Source organism: Bombyx mori, chromosome 14 (assembly GCF_030269925.1).
Source record: "Bombyx mori chromosome 14, ASM3026992v2".
In the NCBI taxonomy this organism is placed as follows: Eukaryota; Metazoa; Arthropoda; class Insecta; order Lepidoptera; family Bombycidae; genus Bombyx; species Bombyx mori.
This window is the reverse complement of record NC_085120.1, coordinates 8,409,323-8,425,373: the sequence shown is the minus strand read 5'-3', so window position 1 is coordinate 8,425,373 and position 16,051 is coordinate 8,409,323. Positions and strand designations below refer to the sequence as shown.

General features: G+C 39.5%; 1 protein-coding gene across 1 annotated transcript in view; it reads right to left on the bottom strand.

Moving 5' to 3' along the window:
- Positions 1-10,614: 10,614 nt before the first annotated feature.
- The window catches only part of GC-a1 (soluble guanylyl cyclae alpha-1 subunit), a 110,581-nt gene continuing 105,144 nt past the window's right edge, over positions 10,615-16,051 (bottom strand). The window contains exon 15 of the mRNA XM_012695713.4: positions 10,615-15,925. Coding sequence (XP_012551167.2) covers positions 15,836-15,925 — 90 coding nt within the window. The 3' untranslated portion in view covers positions 10,615-15,835. The remainder of the gene's footprint in view (positions 15,926-16,051) is intronic.

The following is a 16,051-nucleotide window of genomic DNA, read 5'->3' as shown; positions in this document are numbered from 1 at the left end:
TGATTTCAAAATAATTAATTCAAAATTATTAATTCAATGTTACACTCTTTTTTGCTTAAGATTGGTTTGGTTAGTTTTGTATTAGTTAATATTTAGGGCAAACAATAATTTAAAAAACAACAGACGCACAAAATAATTTGGGCTAGGTGCCAGCTATAATTGTACCATAATATTATTATCGTAAATTGTCTTTTATAAATATCTATACATATCAATAAAATTGGAGTGTCTGTTTGTAATATTGAAATCACCGCTATTTACTACATGAATATGAATATAAAATATATAGGTATATACGGAACATACACCAAAATAACATTTTTTACAATTCATGTCTGTCTGTTTTTCCGGCTAATCTCTGGAACGGCTGGACCGATTTTGACGAAACTTTCACTGATAGGTAGCTGATGACATAAGAAGTAGCTTAGGCTACTTTTTTTTAGACTAGCTTCGCCCCGCGGCGTCACCCGCGGTATGACAATAACTGCGGGTAACATAGCGGGACTCAGCTATCAATAATAAAATTTAATGTTTCCGAAGCGAAGCGAGGGCGGGTCGCTAGTCTTTAATGAACTCCTAACAGTGTTAAATCATGGAGATATATTTCACAGAGAATGAATTTTCTATTGATAATTTAAAGAAAAATCAATCTACAGAATTTAAAGAATGAAAAATACGTTTATTTTTAAAACAATTTCGAGCAATAATCCAAATAAGAGCTCAGATAAATATTTGCGTGGAATTTGGCGCACGAAATTACAAAGGGCAAACACCTCGAATAATTTTCTGTGGCAAAATAAAAATTCGAGATATTTCCATAATTTAACGGTTTCATTATCTTACGACTGAGACTCTCTGCGGATAAAGGGAAAAGTCTTTGTTTCTCTTTCGGCCTGATAAAGTCGCGATGAAAATGGGAACTGGAATTCCTTGAAAGTATATTAAATTTGTTCGTGTTTGATATTTTATTTACCGACTTGAATATCAAAATTTTTTACATAATTTACTATAATTTCATATTATTATAATCATTTTATATTGTTTTTTTCGAGTTTACTATTGGTATGAGATATGATATTTGATACCTGGGTCTTATTTTAAAAACTTCTTAATCTTTAATCATCTTTTTGTTTCCTACATATCGCGGTAGCCTTAAAGAGCTATGCCAGCGTAACCAAACGAATAGGTGAGCTCACGGGGTTCTGACCTGAGGGCTTTAAACATCACCAATCTGATATTTTATTTAGAAGATGAGCAGTCATACTTTTCAAGAATGGGAATTCATAGTCTTCGGTAGCCACATAGAAACCGCAACGGGAATACCTCCATCCTTAAATCAGAATACACATATCGACCCTTGAAAGGCAAACGTGACTAAGCGACAATAACTGCTTTGTACATAAATGATAGGCAATAACCATATTCGATGAGCAAAAAAAAATTTTTTCCAGGTCTATTAAATTAATTTCAATCCTACAGCTAGATTCGTTAAAATAGAATTTTTTTCAGGTATTTCAACTTTAAAATAGTCTACTGTAAAGTTCACGCATTGTCGCTTAGTCACGTTTGCCTTTCAAGTGTCGATATATATCTATCTACTCTACATATGATTACGTCACGTCAGATATACTCAACAATATTAATCTGCTATTTATTATTCGAAACTTGAAAAACAAATTTACCTACATTCGGATTGCGCTAATATATTTTTCAATTACGTATCCAATAATGGTCTCGCATTAAACCACACTCATAAAACTGCTGTGTGTGTGTTGTATCGTAAATTTAAGTGGTAATTCGGATTGAATTTATGATATAATGCCTCCCCCCACTCCCACTTTATGGAGCAGATGCAAATAAGCCACGTTATTGTCTTGAATAGGATTCGTTGTTAAATATCGTTCGTTAATTAAAACATCTAATTATTATAACATTCGGGCGGCGGTTCTAACAGTTTTTATTATTTTTAAAGATTTTAATGCTAGTTGAAACTTTGTCAATATAAATATTTATTAAAATATACTACTAGCTTTTGCCGGCGACTTCATTTACGTAGGAAGTGAAAATATTTTTTATTAATAGAATGTTAAGGAGCTATTAAATCGGACCAGTAGTTCCTGAGTTTAGCGCGTTCAAACAAACAACTCTTCAGCTTTCTGATATTAGAATAGATTAAAATCAAATGGCGTAAGGACAAATTTCTTTAAAATAAAATACTTGTAATGAATAACGTAACGATTAATATGATCTTTATAAAAACATATTCACAAATAATACTTTATTTTAGAACAAATTTTGTTAGCATAAAAATGTTATAGTGAGCTAACCTTAAAATATAGACATATCCTATCGCGGACTTTTTTTTAATTTTATAGGGGAACAATTCTTTCATACATTATTTTAGCGAAACTTTAACCCACGCAGCGGAAGCTCTCAAAAGGGAAAAAACCCCGATTTTGAAACATTTTTTATTGGTGCTCCGCTTGAATTGGTCTTAACGTGATGTTATATAACCCATAGCCTTCCTCTATAAATGGACAATCTAACACTGAAATAATTTTTCAAATCGGACCAGTAGTACTTGAGATTGGCGTGTTCAAACAAACAATTCAGCTTTATATTAGTATAGATATAAAAATATGAAATATTTCGAAAGGCATTTTGCATTTTTAGCAGGGATTACGTTAAGAGATATATATGGGGTTTGTTGGAAACTAAATACGCATTCTCGCTCACGACTCGGTCGTGCGCGGACGTGCTTTCCGATCCGTGGCCCGCTTGCGAGCTGCGTCTCTGAACTCACAGTTGTGCTCGACAGTGTAGTGACCGTGAATACATCGTGCGTACAATTCGGTAGTGCGGACGTGCCGATCCGTTGGTCGCTTGCGATTTGCGTCTCGGAGTCCATTTTGTGCGCTAAAGTTTTGTAACCGCGAACCCACCCTTTACCAACTGCCTTTTTCAAGGCAAAACCAATCGCTACGATCAGGCTTCCTGTGGCACTCACAGGCTAGCGATTTCCTAACCCTTCCCAAAACAACAGTCTTTTTCAAGACTAGACCCCCGCTCGCGATTCTGCCTGCTGTAGCACTATACAGCCCGAGCGGGTTCCTTTCCTTTTCCCCGCCGATTGCCGTTTTCACGGCATAGGCATTCCCCCCCCCCTGCTCCTTGCTGTCCTGCAGCACAGGGGGGTTACAAATCCTATCCGGGGCCTCGCCTTTCGGCGAGTTCAACAAAAGTCCCGGGGCCGCCCCCCCTGGGCAAGAAGACCGAAGATGAAAGAAGATTGTGATAGTGTCAGTGACAGTGATTTTGTCGGGTTCCTCCGGGAAAGGTACCCGACAATTAGGGCCGAATATCAGGCATATAGGGCCTCTCGTGGCAATCCCTCCCCCCCCGCGTCCGTCGCCGCGTATTTCAAACGTGCCTCGGAGGCACGCCGCGCGCCCCCCGCCGCCGCGTTAAGTTCGAGCGCACGTTCCGACGATGCGGCTCACATAGCGCCTAACGCAACCCCCACCCCCGCGCCCGCGTCGTTTACGTCATCGCGCGCTTCGTCCGTCGCGACCTCGATCGTTTCGAGTTCAGGCTCCGATACCGAATCGGAGATGGATTTCGAATCCGCGTCAAGCCCTCAGCCTGGAACCTCGGATGGGTTCCAAACCGTAACGCGCGGTAAAAAGCGTTCTCGCGCCGTGGAGTCCCGGAGCTCCACGACGAAGCAAACTAAATCCGCGACCGCCTCCCGCCCGCAGGTAGTCGTGACACCGGAGTCGGACTCCGCTCGCCGCGTAACCCCGCCGCCGCGTCCCAAGCCCGCGCCCGCTCCTAAAGTAGCTGCCCCACCCCCGCTGATACTTCAAGAGAAGACAGCGTGGAATCGCGTGTCTCAGGCCCTTCAGGCCAACAAAATTAATTACACCCATGCGCGTAACGTCGCGCATGGGATTCAGATAAAGGTCGCAACGCCGGGCGACCATAGGGCCCTCTCTTCATACCTCCGAAAGGAGAACATAGGTTTCCACACCTATGCTCTTCAGGAGGACCGCGAGCTCCGCGTAGTGATACGCGGAGTCCCTAAGGAGTTAGACATCGATTACATAAAGGAGGATCTGACCGCTCAGTCCCTCCCGTTAGTTAGCGTGCACCGGATGCACAGTGGGCGGGGCAAGCAGCCCTACAACATGATCCTGGTAGCTCTAGAACCCACCCCGGAGGCCAAAAAGAAGATCGCATGTCTCACGACAATTTGCGGCCTATCCGGGATCTCGATCGAAGCCCCCCATAAGCGTGGCACTCCCGGGCAGTGCTACAGGTGCCAACTCTATGGCCACTCGGCGCGTAATTGCCACGCGCGCCCCCGCTGCGTGAAATGCCTCGGCGATCACGCTACGATAGATTGCGTTAGAGATAGGGAAACCGCGACCGAACCTCCCAGCTGTGTCCTATGCCTTAAGCAAGGGCACCCCGCGAACTACCGTGGATGTCCCAGGGCTCCGCGAAAACGCCCAACCCACCCAGCTCCGCGAACCGTCGGCCCAAAGACTTCGGCACCTTCAGTGCCGAAACCCGCCTTCGTGCCGGCTGCAGTTCCCACGGTCTCGGCGTGGAAAAAGCCGCTGCCGTATACGAAGGCGGGAACGGAAACCGCACCCCCGCCCCCGCTCGTGACACGCCCCGCGCCCCAGCCCCTGCTCGCACCTCGCCCCGCGCCCGCGTTCCGTCCCCCGCAACCCTCTGCCGTCAACGACTTCGCGCTCGTGCGTGACTTCGTCACTGCGGTGAACTTCGACCGTCTGCGATCGTTCGCAGACGCGATACGTAGGTCGGTAACACCCGAACAGCGGCTCGCGGCCGCATTCGATCACATGGACGTCTACGAGTCCGTGTCGCGTACGTTATAAAAATCTTTACCGGTAACCAATGGCGCAAAAAGGTAGAGAAAAACCGTATTCCCTTACGTTAGCATTCTATAATGCTAACGGACTCGCGCGGCAACGCGATCAAATTTTTGAATTCCTCCGCGATAATCTTGTAGATATTCTATTAGTGCAGGAAACCTGTCTGAAGCCCTCGCGTCGCGACCCGAAAGTCGCGAATTACGTCATGGTTAGGAATGACAGACTCACCGCCTCCAAAGGCGGGACTGCCATTTACTATAGGCGGGCCCTGCACGTTGTCCCTCTCGATACTCCCTCGCTCTCACATATCGAGGCGTCAGTGTGCCGTATCTCGCTGACGGGACACCAGCCGATCGTCATCGCATCCGTTTATCTCCCACCGGACAAGCCCCTCCTGAGCAGTGACATCGAGTCACTGTTCGGCATGGGAGACTCCGTCATCCTGGCAGGCGATTTAAATTGCCACCACACTAGGTGGAACTGCCATCGTACAAACGTTAACGGTAGGCGTCTCGACGCGTTTATAGACGACCTCACCTTTGAAATAGTCGGTCCCCCAACTTCAACATGTTATCCGTATAACATCGCGCTCCGTCCGAGCACTATACCTGGCATTGCTTAGGAACGTAACTCTGCGCTTGCGTTCCATCGAAGCAATGTCAGAGCTCGACTCAGACCACCGACCTGTCGTTATGCAGCTCGGTCGCCCTCACAACCCAGTCACTGTTACGAGGACCATGGTGGATTGGAATAAGCTGGGCACGTGCCTAGCCGACGCCGCTCCGCCAATCCTCCCTTACGGCCCGGATTCGAATCCATCCCCCGAGGACACCGTCGAATCCATAAACATCATTACCGATCACATCTCTTCCGCGATCATTAGATCTTCAAAAGAAGTCGATGTGGAGGACAGCTTCCACCGCATCAGACTGTCCCCCGATCTTAGGAATCTCTTAAGAGTTAGGAACGCGGCAATCCGGGCCTACGATCGTCTTCCCACGCCTTCAAACCGGATTCAGATGCGTCGTCTACAACGCGAAGTCCACTCCCGCTTAAGCGACGCGCGTAACGATAATTGGCATAGTTATTTAGAACAACTCGCGCCCTCCCACCAAGCATACTGGCGACTAGCTAGGACTCTCAAATCCGAAACTACCGCTACTATGCCTCCCCTCGTACGCCCTTCAGGCCAACCACCGGCATTCGATGACGATGACAAGGCTGAGCTGCTGGCCGATGCACTGCAAGAACAGTGCACCACCAGCACTCAACACGCGGACCCCGAACACACCGAGTTAGTCGACAGGGAGGTCGAGCGCAGAGCTTCCCTGCCGCCCTCGGACGCGTTACCCCCCATTACTACTGACGAAGTTAGAGACGCGATCCACAACCTCCAACCTAGGAAGGCACCCGGCTCCGACGGCATCCATAACCGCGCGCTAAAACTCTTGCCAGTCCAACTGATAGCAATGTTGGCTACAATTTTAAATGCCGCTATGACGCACTGCATCTTTCCCGCGGTGTGGAAAGAAGCGAACGTTATCGGTATACATAAGCCGGGCAAACCGACAAACGAAACTTCTAGTTACCGTCCGATTAGTCTCCTCTCGACGATAGGAAAAATTTACGAACGGCTCCTTAGGAAACGCCTCTGGGATTTTGTTACCGCGAACAAAATTCTCATAGACGAACAGTTCGGATTCCGCTCTAAACACTCGTGCGTACAACAAGTGCACCGCCTCACGGAGCACATTCTGATAGGACTAAATAGGCGTAAACAAATCCCGACCGGCGCCCTCTTCTTCGACATCGCGAAGGCGTTCGACAAAGTCTGGCACAACGGTTTAATTTATAAACTGTACAACATGGGAGTGCCAGACAGACTCGTGCTCATCATACGAGACTTCTTGTCGAACCGTTCGTTTCGATATCGAGTAGAGGGAACTCGTTCTCGTCCCCGTCAACTGACCGCCGGAGTCCCGCAAGGCTCCGCGCTCTCCCCGTTATTATTTAGTTTGTATATCAATGATATACCCCGGTCTCCGGAGACCCATCTAGCGCTCTTCGCCGATGACACGGCTATCTACTACTCGTGTAGGAAGATGTCGCTGCTTCATCGGCGACTCCAGATCGCAGTAGCCACCATGGGACAGTGGTTCCGGAAGTGGCGAATAGACATCAACCCCACGAAAAGCGCAGCGGTGCTCTTCAAAAGGGGTCGCCCTCCGAACATCACTTCGAGCATCCCACTCCGTAGTAGGCGCGCAAACACCTCCGCCGTTAGTCCCATCACTCTCTTTGGCCAGCCCATACCGTGGGTCTCGAAGGTCAAATATCTAGGCGTCACCCTCGACAGAGGGATGACATTCCGTCCCCATATAAAAACGGTACGCGACCGCGCCGCGTTTATTCTAGGACGACTCTATCCAATGCTTTGTTGTCGAAGCAAACTGTCCCTCCGTAATAAGGTAACTCTCTACAAAACTTGTATACGCCCCGTCATGACGTATGCAAGCGTAGTGTTCGCTCACGCAGCCCGCACCAACTTGAAATCCCTTCAGGTTATTCAATCACGATTCTGCAGGATAGCCGTCGGAGCGCCTTGGTTCCTTAGGAATGTGGATCTCCACGACGACCTGGAGCTCGACTCTGTTAGTAAGTATCTACAGTCGGCATCGCTGCGCCATTTTGAGAAGGCGGCACGACATGAGTACCCTCTCATCGTAGCCGCTGGAAATTACATACCCGACCCAGTAGACCGAATGGTAAACCGTCGACGTCGCCCAAAGCACGTCATTACGGATCCTCCTGATCCATTAACGGTGCTTTTAGGCACCACAAGCACCGGTCACCGTCCTCGTCGAACCCGTCGCTTGCGACGAAGGGCTCGACGAGCGAACTAACCCATAGACACAGCCCACTGAGTTTCTCGCCGGATCTTCTCAGTGGGTCGCGTTTCCGATCCGGTGGTAGATTCAGCGAAGCACTGCTCTTGCTAGGGTCAGTGTTAGCAACTCTCCGGTTGAGCCCCGCGAGCTCACCTACTAAAGTTAGGGTGAAGCTGAAGTAGCCTCTCAAGGCTATCAGCATAGGTAGGGAAAAAAAAAAAAAAAAAAATAAAAAAAAAAAAAATTCTCACGGATTATTTTTATTAAAATTTAAAGATATCCAATATCGCAGAACCAGAACATTCCAGTCGCACACGTGTCACCATTTTTCTTTCACCTTCGCATTTGTCTAACGCTCTAATTTCAAAATGCATTCGTTCAGTTATTTTATTTTCCGCCTTATTTAATTGATAAACGATATATTTACTTTTTGTTGTCACAGCAAATTAATTAAACTTCAAAGTTTTCAGAGTTTTCCTTAGATTTTAAGACACACCCGTGTTAACAATATCAATTCAGGGGGTGGACGATGGTATGACCTGAAATCGAACGAACATGAATTTGTTAAAGATCGCACTCTACGAATTAAATAACTTCTATAGCTTAGAGAAGGGATCGTAATTTAAATTAACCACAGACACAGCCCACTGAGTTTATCGCCGGATCTTCTCAGTGGGTCGCGTTTCCGATCCGGTGGTAGATTCTGCAAAGCACGGCTTTTGCTAGGGTTCGTGTAAGTAGCATCGTCAGGTTTGAGCCCCGTGAGCTTACCTATTACCCCAGTGACGCTGATAATAATATTATTATGGTCTCTCTAGACCATCAGCTTAGGCAGGAAAAAGAAAGTAATTTAAAGCACTGCAGACATTGACGTGAGTTTTGCAGTAGATTAAAAAAAAATTAGAATAAACGTTCGCGCCAAAAAAGATCTAGAACACTGAACTACTGAAAATTTAGATAATTTGAATATTCAAATGAATTCATTACTATAACGACGGTCGGGTGACTTGATCACTTGCAATTCCCATCTACACTTTATAATTCGCTTGCATCCGTTCAAATAAAATTAACTTTGAGACCGTTGGGAGTCGTTTACTGTTTTTTAATACTCACATAATTGTAAATTTTTTCACTGTTGGTAGGACCTCTTGTGAGTCCGCGCGGGTAGGTAGGTACCACCGCCCTGCCTATTTCTGCCGTGAAGGAGTAATGCGTTTCGGTTTGAAGGGTGGGGCAGCCGTTGTAACTATATTGAGATCTTAGAACTTATATCTCAAGGTGGGTGGCGCATTTACTTTGTAGATGTCCATTGGCTCCAGTAACCACTTAACACCAAGTGGGCTGTCTCCAACCAACCTCGTCCACCCATCTAAGCAATATAAAAAAATTGTACGATAAATGTTTATTTTTACTTTTACCTATTCATATACTTCCTTCTGATATTGAATCTGGAGTTTGTGTTCAAATTTTGTTTTCATACATCAAAATCCCGGCATCATGAAAATCAAATATTGATCAAGTCAATGTAAGCAAACAGGAAATATATTAAATTCTCGTAGATAATATTGAATAGCATGTACCGTGAAGCTGGAAGGGAGATAACTTCAAATATAATTTCGTTAGCTTGACAGCCAGTGATGGCTTCACGTTTAGGAGATCGCGGTTTTAAACCCCGTTACTTTATATAAAGATTTTTAACAAAAATAACTGACTCCGACTAGAAATCAAGTCTGGGAGACAGTTTATTTTATTTTATTTTTATTGCTTAGATGGGTAGACGAGCTCACAGCCCACCTGGTGTTAAGTGGTTACTGGAGCCCATAGACATCCGTAAATGCGCCACCCACCTTGAGATATAAGTTATAAGGTCTCAAGTATAGTTACAACGGCTGCCCCACCCTTCAAACCGAAACGCATTATTGCTTCACGGCAGAAATAGACAGGGCGGTGGTACCAACCAGCGGTACATATCAGCGGTTTTGAATGTAAAAAATAATAGGCAGGAATAAGAGGTATGATCGTAACGACATAGTATGTAAATTATTAGTTAGTACGTAATAGTAATTTGCCTGTGCTTCTTATAATTCATTAGAGATAAAATTTATCACATGCACTCCTTCTTATTTAGCGGAATGATGACTAAAGTAGAGTATACCTTTTAGTGGTCGTCGTGGCCTAACGGATAAGACGTCCGGTGCATTCATGTTGAAGCGATGCACCGGTATACGTACGTACGGAAATACGTACTCAACAAATGTTCACGATTGACTTCCACGGTGAAGGAATAACATCGTGTAATAAAAATCAAACCCGCAAAATTATAATTTGCGTAATTACTGGTGGTAGGACCTCTTGTGAGTCCGCGCGGGTGGGTACCACCACCCTGCCTATTTCTGCCGTGAAGCAGTAATGCGTTTCGGTTTGAAGGTTGGGCAGCCGTCCTTACTATAAATGAGACCTTAGAACTTGTATCTCAAGGTGGGTGGCGCATTTACGTTGTGGATGTCTATGGGCTGCAGTTACCACTTAACACCAGGTGGGCTGTGAGCTCGTCCACCCACATAAGCAATAAAAAAAAAAAAAAAAACCTACACTAAATTTCAACATTTTTAACGACAACACCGATATAAGTCTGACTCTCTTGCTTTATTGTACATAGGTTCGGCTAAGCAAGGAAACGGGAATTAAGAAAAATAAAGCCTTTCTTTAAATTTGGAGCTTGCATTGTCTCTAAATGCGTATTCCCAATAGTGTGAAGTCTGGAAGTCATTTGGCTAGTTTTCACGTCAGTTAAAAAAGGCTTTTAAATAAAAAAACAATAATTTTATGAAAGAAACATTTTATTTCGTTTTCCACTAATAGTGCATTCACAGTTTAAATTTAACTTACAGCGAGAATTCAAACAAACACATAATAATATTATTACATAAATTTCGAGATAGCGTGAAGTACAAACAGCTTACACTTAGTGAATTACGTCAAAGATCAGTTATTTTGTAAGAGAAGCCGTTCTTGGCTTACGTACATACATACATACATACATATACGTAAACAATAACTTGAAATATATAAATTCAAAACTACAAAAAACTACCATACGAATAGCCGAAGGTAAGTCTAGATTTAAAATTTCATGGGTGAATATTTACACTTAAAAACGACACGTGACGGTATGACAGTACAACAAAGACAAGCTCAGTTAAAATACTAATCACCTTTTTATACTTTATGTTTGTTTGTTTCATAATATACTTTAGGCTTTTTGTATAGAACCCCTTTGAGGCATTTCGATGGATGTATGCCTTAATATTTAATACGATGATTGCTTTCACAGAGTAACCGCTAGCCTCTAACTATTAGTGGCTATAGGAGTAATATAGTGTTCTATTTCTTTTATATTTTCAAACGGCCTAGGTCGGCGCCATTATCCGCCCTATTGCTGCGAAGTAACATTCCGCCTTCAATTAAGTGCCTTTAAGACTTCGATGTCATATTTCAATATGGCCGCCGGTAAATACGATTTTGTTATTTTACCTACATTTCCTGGCGATCTAATAACTAATCGCATCAATAATGGCCACAGCTCCTGATTGGATGAAATTGAGTATTGCAACTTATATTTAAATAAAGCCAACTACATACTTAGACGACATATACAATAGTATTATCACAACATAATATATTATGGAATTTGTCGATGCCAAACCAATATCTACTCTGTAGAGAGTAATTTGGTTATTAAACTAGTATTGATAGTCTAAATGTCGAAATCTCCAAATAGTAATTATAGCAAATGTTTATCTGACAATGACGAAGCTTAAATTATTTTTTTGTAAGCTTGTCACTGAACTCTTTCAAAATGGCGGGACCAAATTCGATAATTATTTTTCGTGTTCAACTGGGTCCCTGCATAGTTCAAATTTACATCTGAACCCGATAGGACGAACGAATTCTAAATATTATTTTGTATTTTATATCTGTCCTGAGGTTGAATTTACAAGTGGACCCGTAATTGTCTGTCCGGTTCCCCGGTATACTCAAAGTATATAACGTAGACATAATTACCACATACTTATACTAAGTATGCACTAATATATAAGTGTTATAGTATTTCAAGAGTTAAATTATAGTTTACTTTTACGTTTAGACAAACTTTGCCAAAAAAATATTTCAATTCATTTTATTTTAAAACTAGCGGACCCGGTAGACTTTGTAGTGCCTCAATCGATAAATAAAAGACCTAAACTTTTGCATAAATAAACTTGAAACAAACAAAAGGAATCCACCGCACCGGATGGGGGACACATGAAAGGAAAAACAAAATTGTTATTTTTATGTAATTCCGAGCATTTTCATATTTATCTACCTTTTAAACCTTCTCTGGACTTCCACAAATAAATAAGACCAAAATTAGCCTAATCGGTTAAGCCGTTCTCGAGTTTTAGCGAGACTAACAAACAGCAATTAATTTTTAGGAAAAGGCATACTGATCTGTCAGCGAATCTAAATTTTATAAACTATTATAATAGCCAAACTTATCTACGATTCTACTATCTAATAAAATACAAAGACTAGTATATTTTCATACTCACAAAGCAGTCAACTAACAATGAGATCAAAAGATTCCTTTAAGTCTGTTATTTACGTCCATTTTTATTTACTTAATACATATAATAGCAATGGTAGCGAATTAGTGTATTCTAGAACATATTTAGTGAATGCTGACGGACTCGCCATATCCTGATACACTTTTTGCGCCCGTTGCCAAATTGCCTACAGAAATTTCAGTGAAATGCTAACAATCTGCCCAAACTACATATTTAGCATTTTGGAGTCGTTGGTGGTTTATAGAATTAGAACGAAAATCTTATTCCAATGAATTTGTGGTTAAAAGATATTTTTCGCTTAATTTGGTCTAAAAATTAAGATTTTCATGTTTAATTAAGAACAAAACATTAATTTCCGGGAATCGTATTAAATAAAATTATAATTTATTCTTCTATAATTAATTGAAACAATCATAAGCCTGTATTAATAAATAAATCATTAATATTGCTATATAGTATGTGATTATAATAAAACAATTGAAATAACTTTTAACCGAATTATGATTACGTATATAATTTTAGCTATAAAATTTAATTATTACAGTTGCATATATTCATGATCAACTATTACTGACACAAAAATAGTATTAATTTTAAAGGTTTGTGATAAGTAAAGCAGACTTGTAAATTCTTATAATTTTCTATAGAAATATAAATTGTATAGAATAATAATTCTACTAATTCTAATAACTAATTCTGCAGAATTCTTATAATTTTCTAGTTATTTCAATTGTTTTATTATAATCACATACTATATAGCAATATTAATAATTTATTTATTAATACAGGCTTATAATTGTTTCAATTATTTATAGAAGAATGAATTAAATATTTATTTAAAACGATTCCCGAAATTTATATATTTATATTTATAAGAATTTTACATAGAATTATAATTCAAATTTTTACTTACGGAAAACATTTTTTGTAATTCTTTGTCGACAACGGGAAGAGGTTTAGATCAAATTAACTACACACGATGTTAGATTTAAAGATTGGCGTAAATCATTTTATAACGCGACTTTATCTATATTCGTTTGTTCAAAGTAAATAAAATAAGATTTATCAAAACATTCTCTAAGGTTCATTTTCATTCGATCGACATAAAATGTAGAAAGAAAATCGCAAAGTCACCACGTGTGCCTGTATTTTACGTGACTTTCGTTCGCTTCAAACCTATTTTTTTTTCAGACAAATAATATCGTGGAAAAGAAACTAAATCCCAAGTTATCGTCTCGAATCTCACGTTTTATTTGAAGCCTCAACTCAGCAACGTCAGAGCAAAACTGTCAGAGCAAAACTGCAAAACTGTTTAATATAATATATTTTCCTAATTAATGGAATGCTACGTAATGAGAATCTAAAGCACTATCCAATATCGAGTATTATCATATACATAATATATTATATTATCAATATATTCTTAATTATCGACTAGATCATAAACTAATTACGCGATGTATTTAAACGTAAGCGTAATTAATTACTTATGAATTGTGTTTCATTAGTACTAATGACTATAATTCCACTAAACTAATCTAAATCACAACACTGAAAAATGTTTAATAGAAATTTAAAATAGTTTTTTTTTATATTATACGTTCTGTATGAATGTTCTAGATTTGGAAATATTTAAATAACTCTCGAATAATTTAAATAAATTATTATTTCATTATAAATAAAAAGTCTACAATTTACCTAATGTACTTTTACTTTTAAATAACTATTTTTATAATTTTGAGATTAACGTGAGAAGAAGGCACAGCAAGGATTTCCGAAAAGAGAAATTATTGTTTCTTTTTAATCCAAGTTTTGAAATTGTAACAATTTCATTGCACTTAACAAACAGAATGGAAAAAAATATAGAAATATAAATTTTAATCTATCACTTACTTATTGCCAAGTACACCTACAAGCATATTTTTATTTAGACAATAGCCATTTATACATTTCTTCCGATATTCACATCTATAAAATGAATATATCTCAAAACGATTATCTGTAGGTATTCTTAGAGTATTCACGCGAACATGATTACATTTTCGAGGAGGATTTTTTTGCAATGAGTGCATCATAATAAAAATTTCGCGAAATCTAGAAGACAGCGTGAACGAAGTCGTGGACATTTACTGGAAAGGTATAAAGACATCTCAAGTACATAACATTCATATTCACTTACCTTAATTCATTTTTTACTGAAATTAGAAAAGAATACCTCGGAGTAAATTAATTTTGGAAAAATTAAGGTTCTTTTAACGTTAAATCAGAGATTTATTGGATTTAAATTTATGTTCAAGGGAATATAGAGGATTAAAAAAATGTACTTAAAAAAATTTTACAAATTTAAATTCCAAGACCTTTTAGTTGATTTATATGGTGTATCTTATTAAAACCAATATAGGAATGTACCCTTGGTCGGCCTTGAAATTGATTACTAAAATTATTTTAACTTAGACTTACATGATATACATAATTCATTGTGATGTAAATATAACTACTAACATAGGTCTAAGTCTTATTAACAATTTATATGAGTCATGGATACTTGAAATAAAAACATTATTATTATTATTATTATTATTATTATTATTCCGAAAAGTCAACAATATACTAAAGCCCATTACCTATTTTAGAACGTACGCTTTTGTTTTTATAGAATCAAAATTTATTTACAACGTCTAAGATGTGAATTACACATGTATGAATTTTATCACTAAATAGTTAAATTAAATCGATAACGTGAGATTACGATACAGTTCTTTATAAACAGTGATTCTACAAATTCGCCATTAACTCGTTACACAATATTATGCTTAATAAAATATTAATCTAATCGTAGCGAAATTTTAACATTATTTTGCTTTATTTTTAAGCAATTCGCATTAACTCTAAGTAAGTCGTAATTATCCCGGATTCAATTTATTTACATTCCCTTACATTTTATTAGTAAAGCTTCATAAATATTCTATTCTATTTCTAAAGAAAAAACTTAGAAACATTTATTCCCAAAGGCTGCTTATTTTCTTACAAACAATGACTAGAACTATTTTATAGCTAAGGGTTTGGATTGTAATCATGATACGCTCTACATTATTGGGCATAATATGACTCCAAAAAAGTGTTTTATTCTATTTTATTAACGAATAGATTCCTTTGTAAAGCTGAAAGTATTTCTATGCCGTGATATAGACGAACACTTAAACATTGAACATCGACACTTATTATAATGTATTTTTAATTTATTTGAACAGCAAGTACAACGATCCCGTGATACACTAATTAAAATTACAAATATGTTTAATGGTAGTACTAACTTCAATTGATTCTCGTAATAACACAAATACGAATATATCTAAAACAATAACAAACAAAGCTCTAATTAAAGCTATGTACATTGTAGATAATATTAAAATTATCATAACCGCTCGTGTCGTGACTATGTTGGCTCCGGGTCATTTTCAACTGGATTACTTTGTCCGAATTGTCCTATTTCATAATATTTTAACGCATCCTGTATATGTTTGACCTGTCGAACACAATGATCGCATTTTTTACAATTTCAATTAGGTAGAGAATGTTACGATGAATGACAAAAAAACTCCAAACTATTGATACAATCCTCAATATATTTCTTTCATTATAAGTTTTCTTG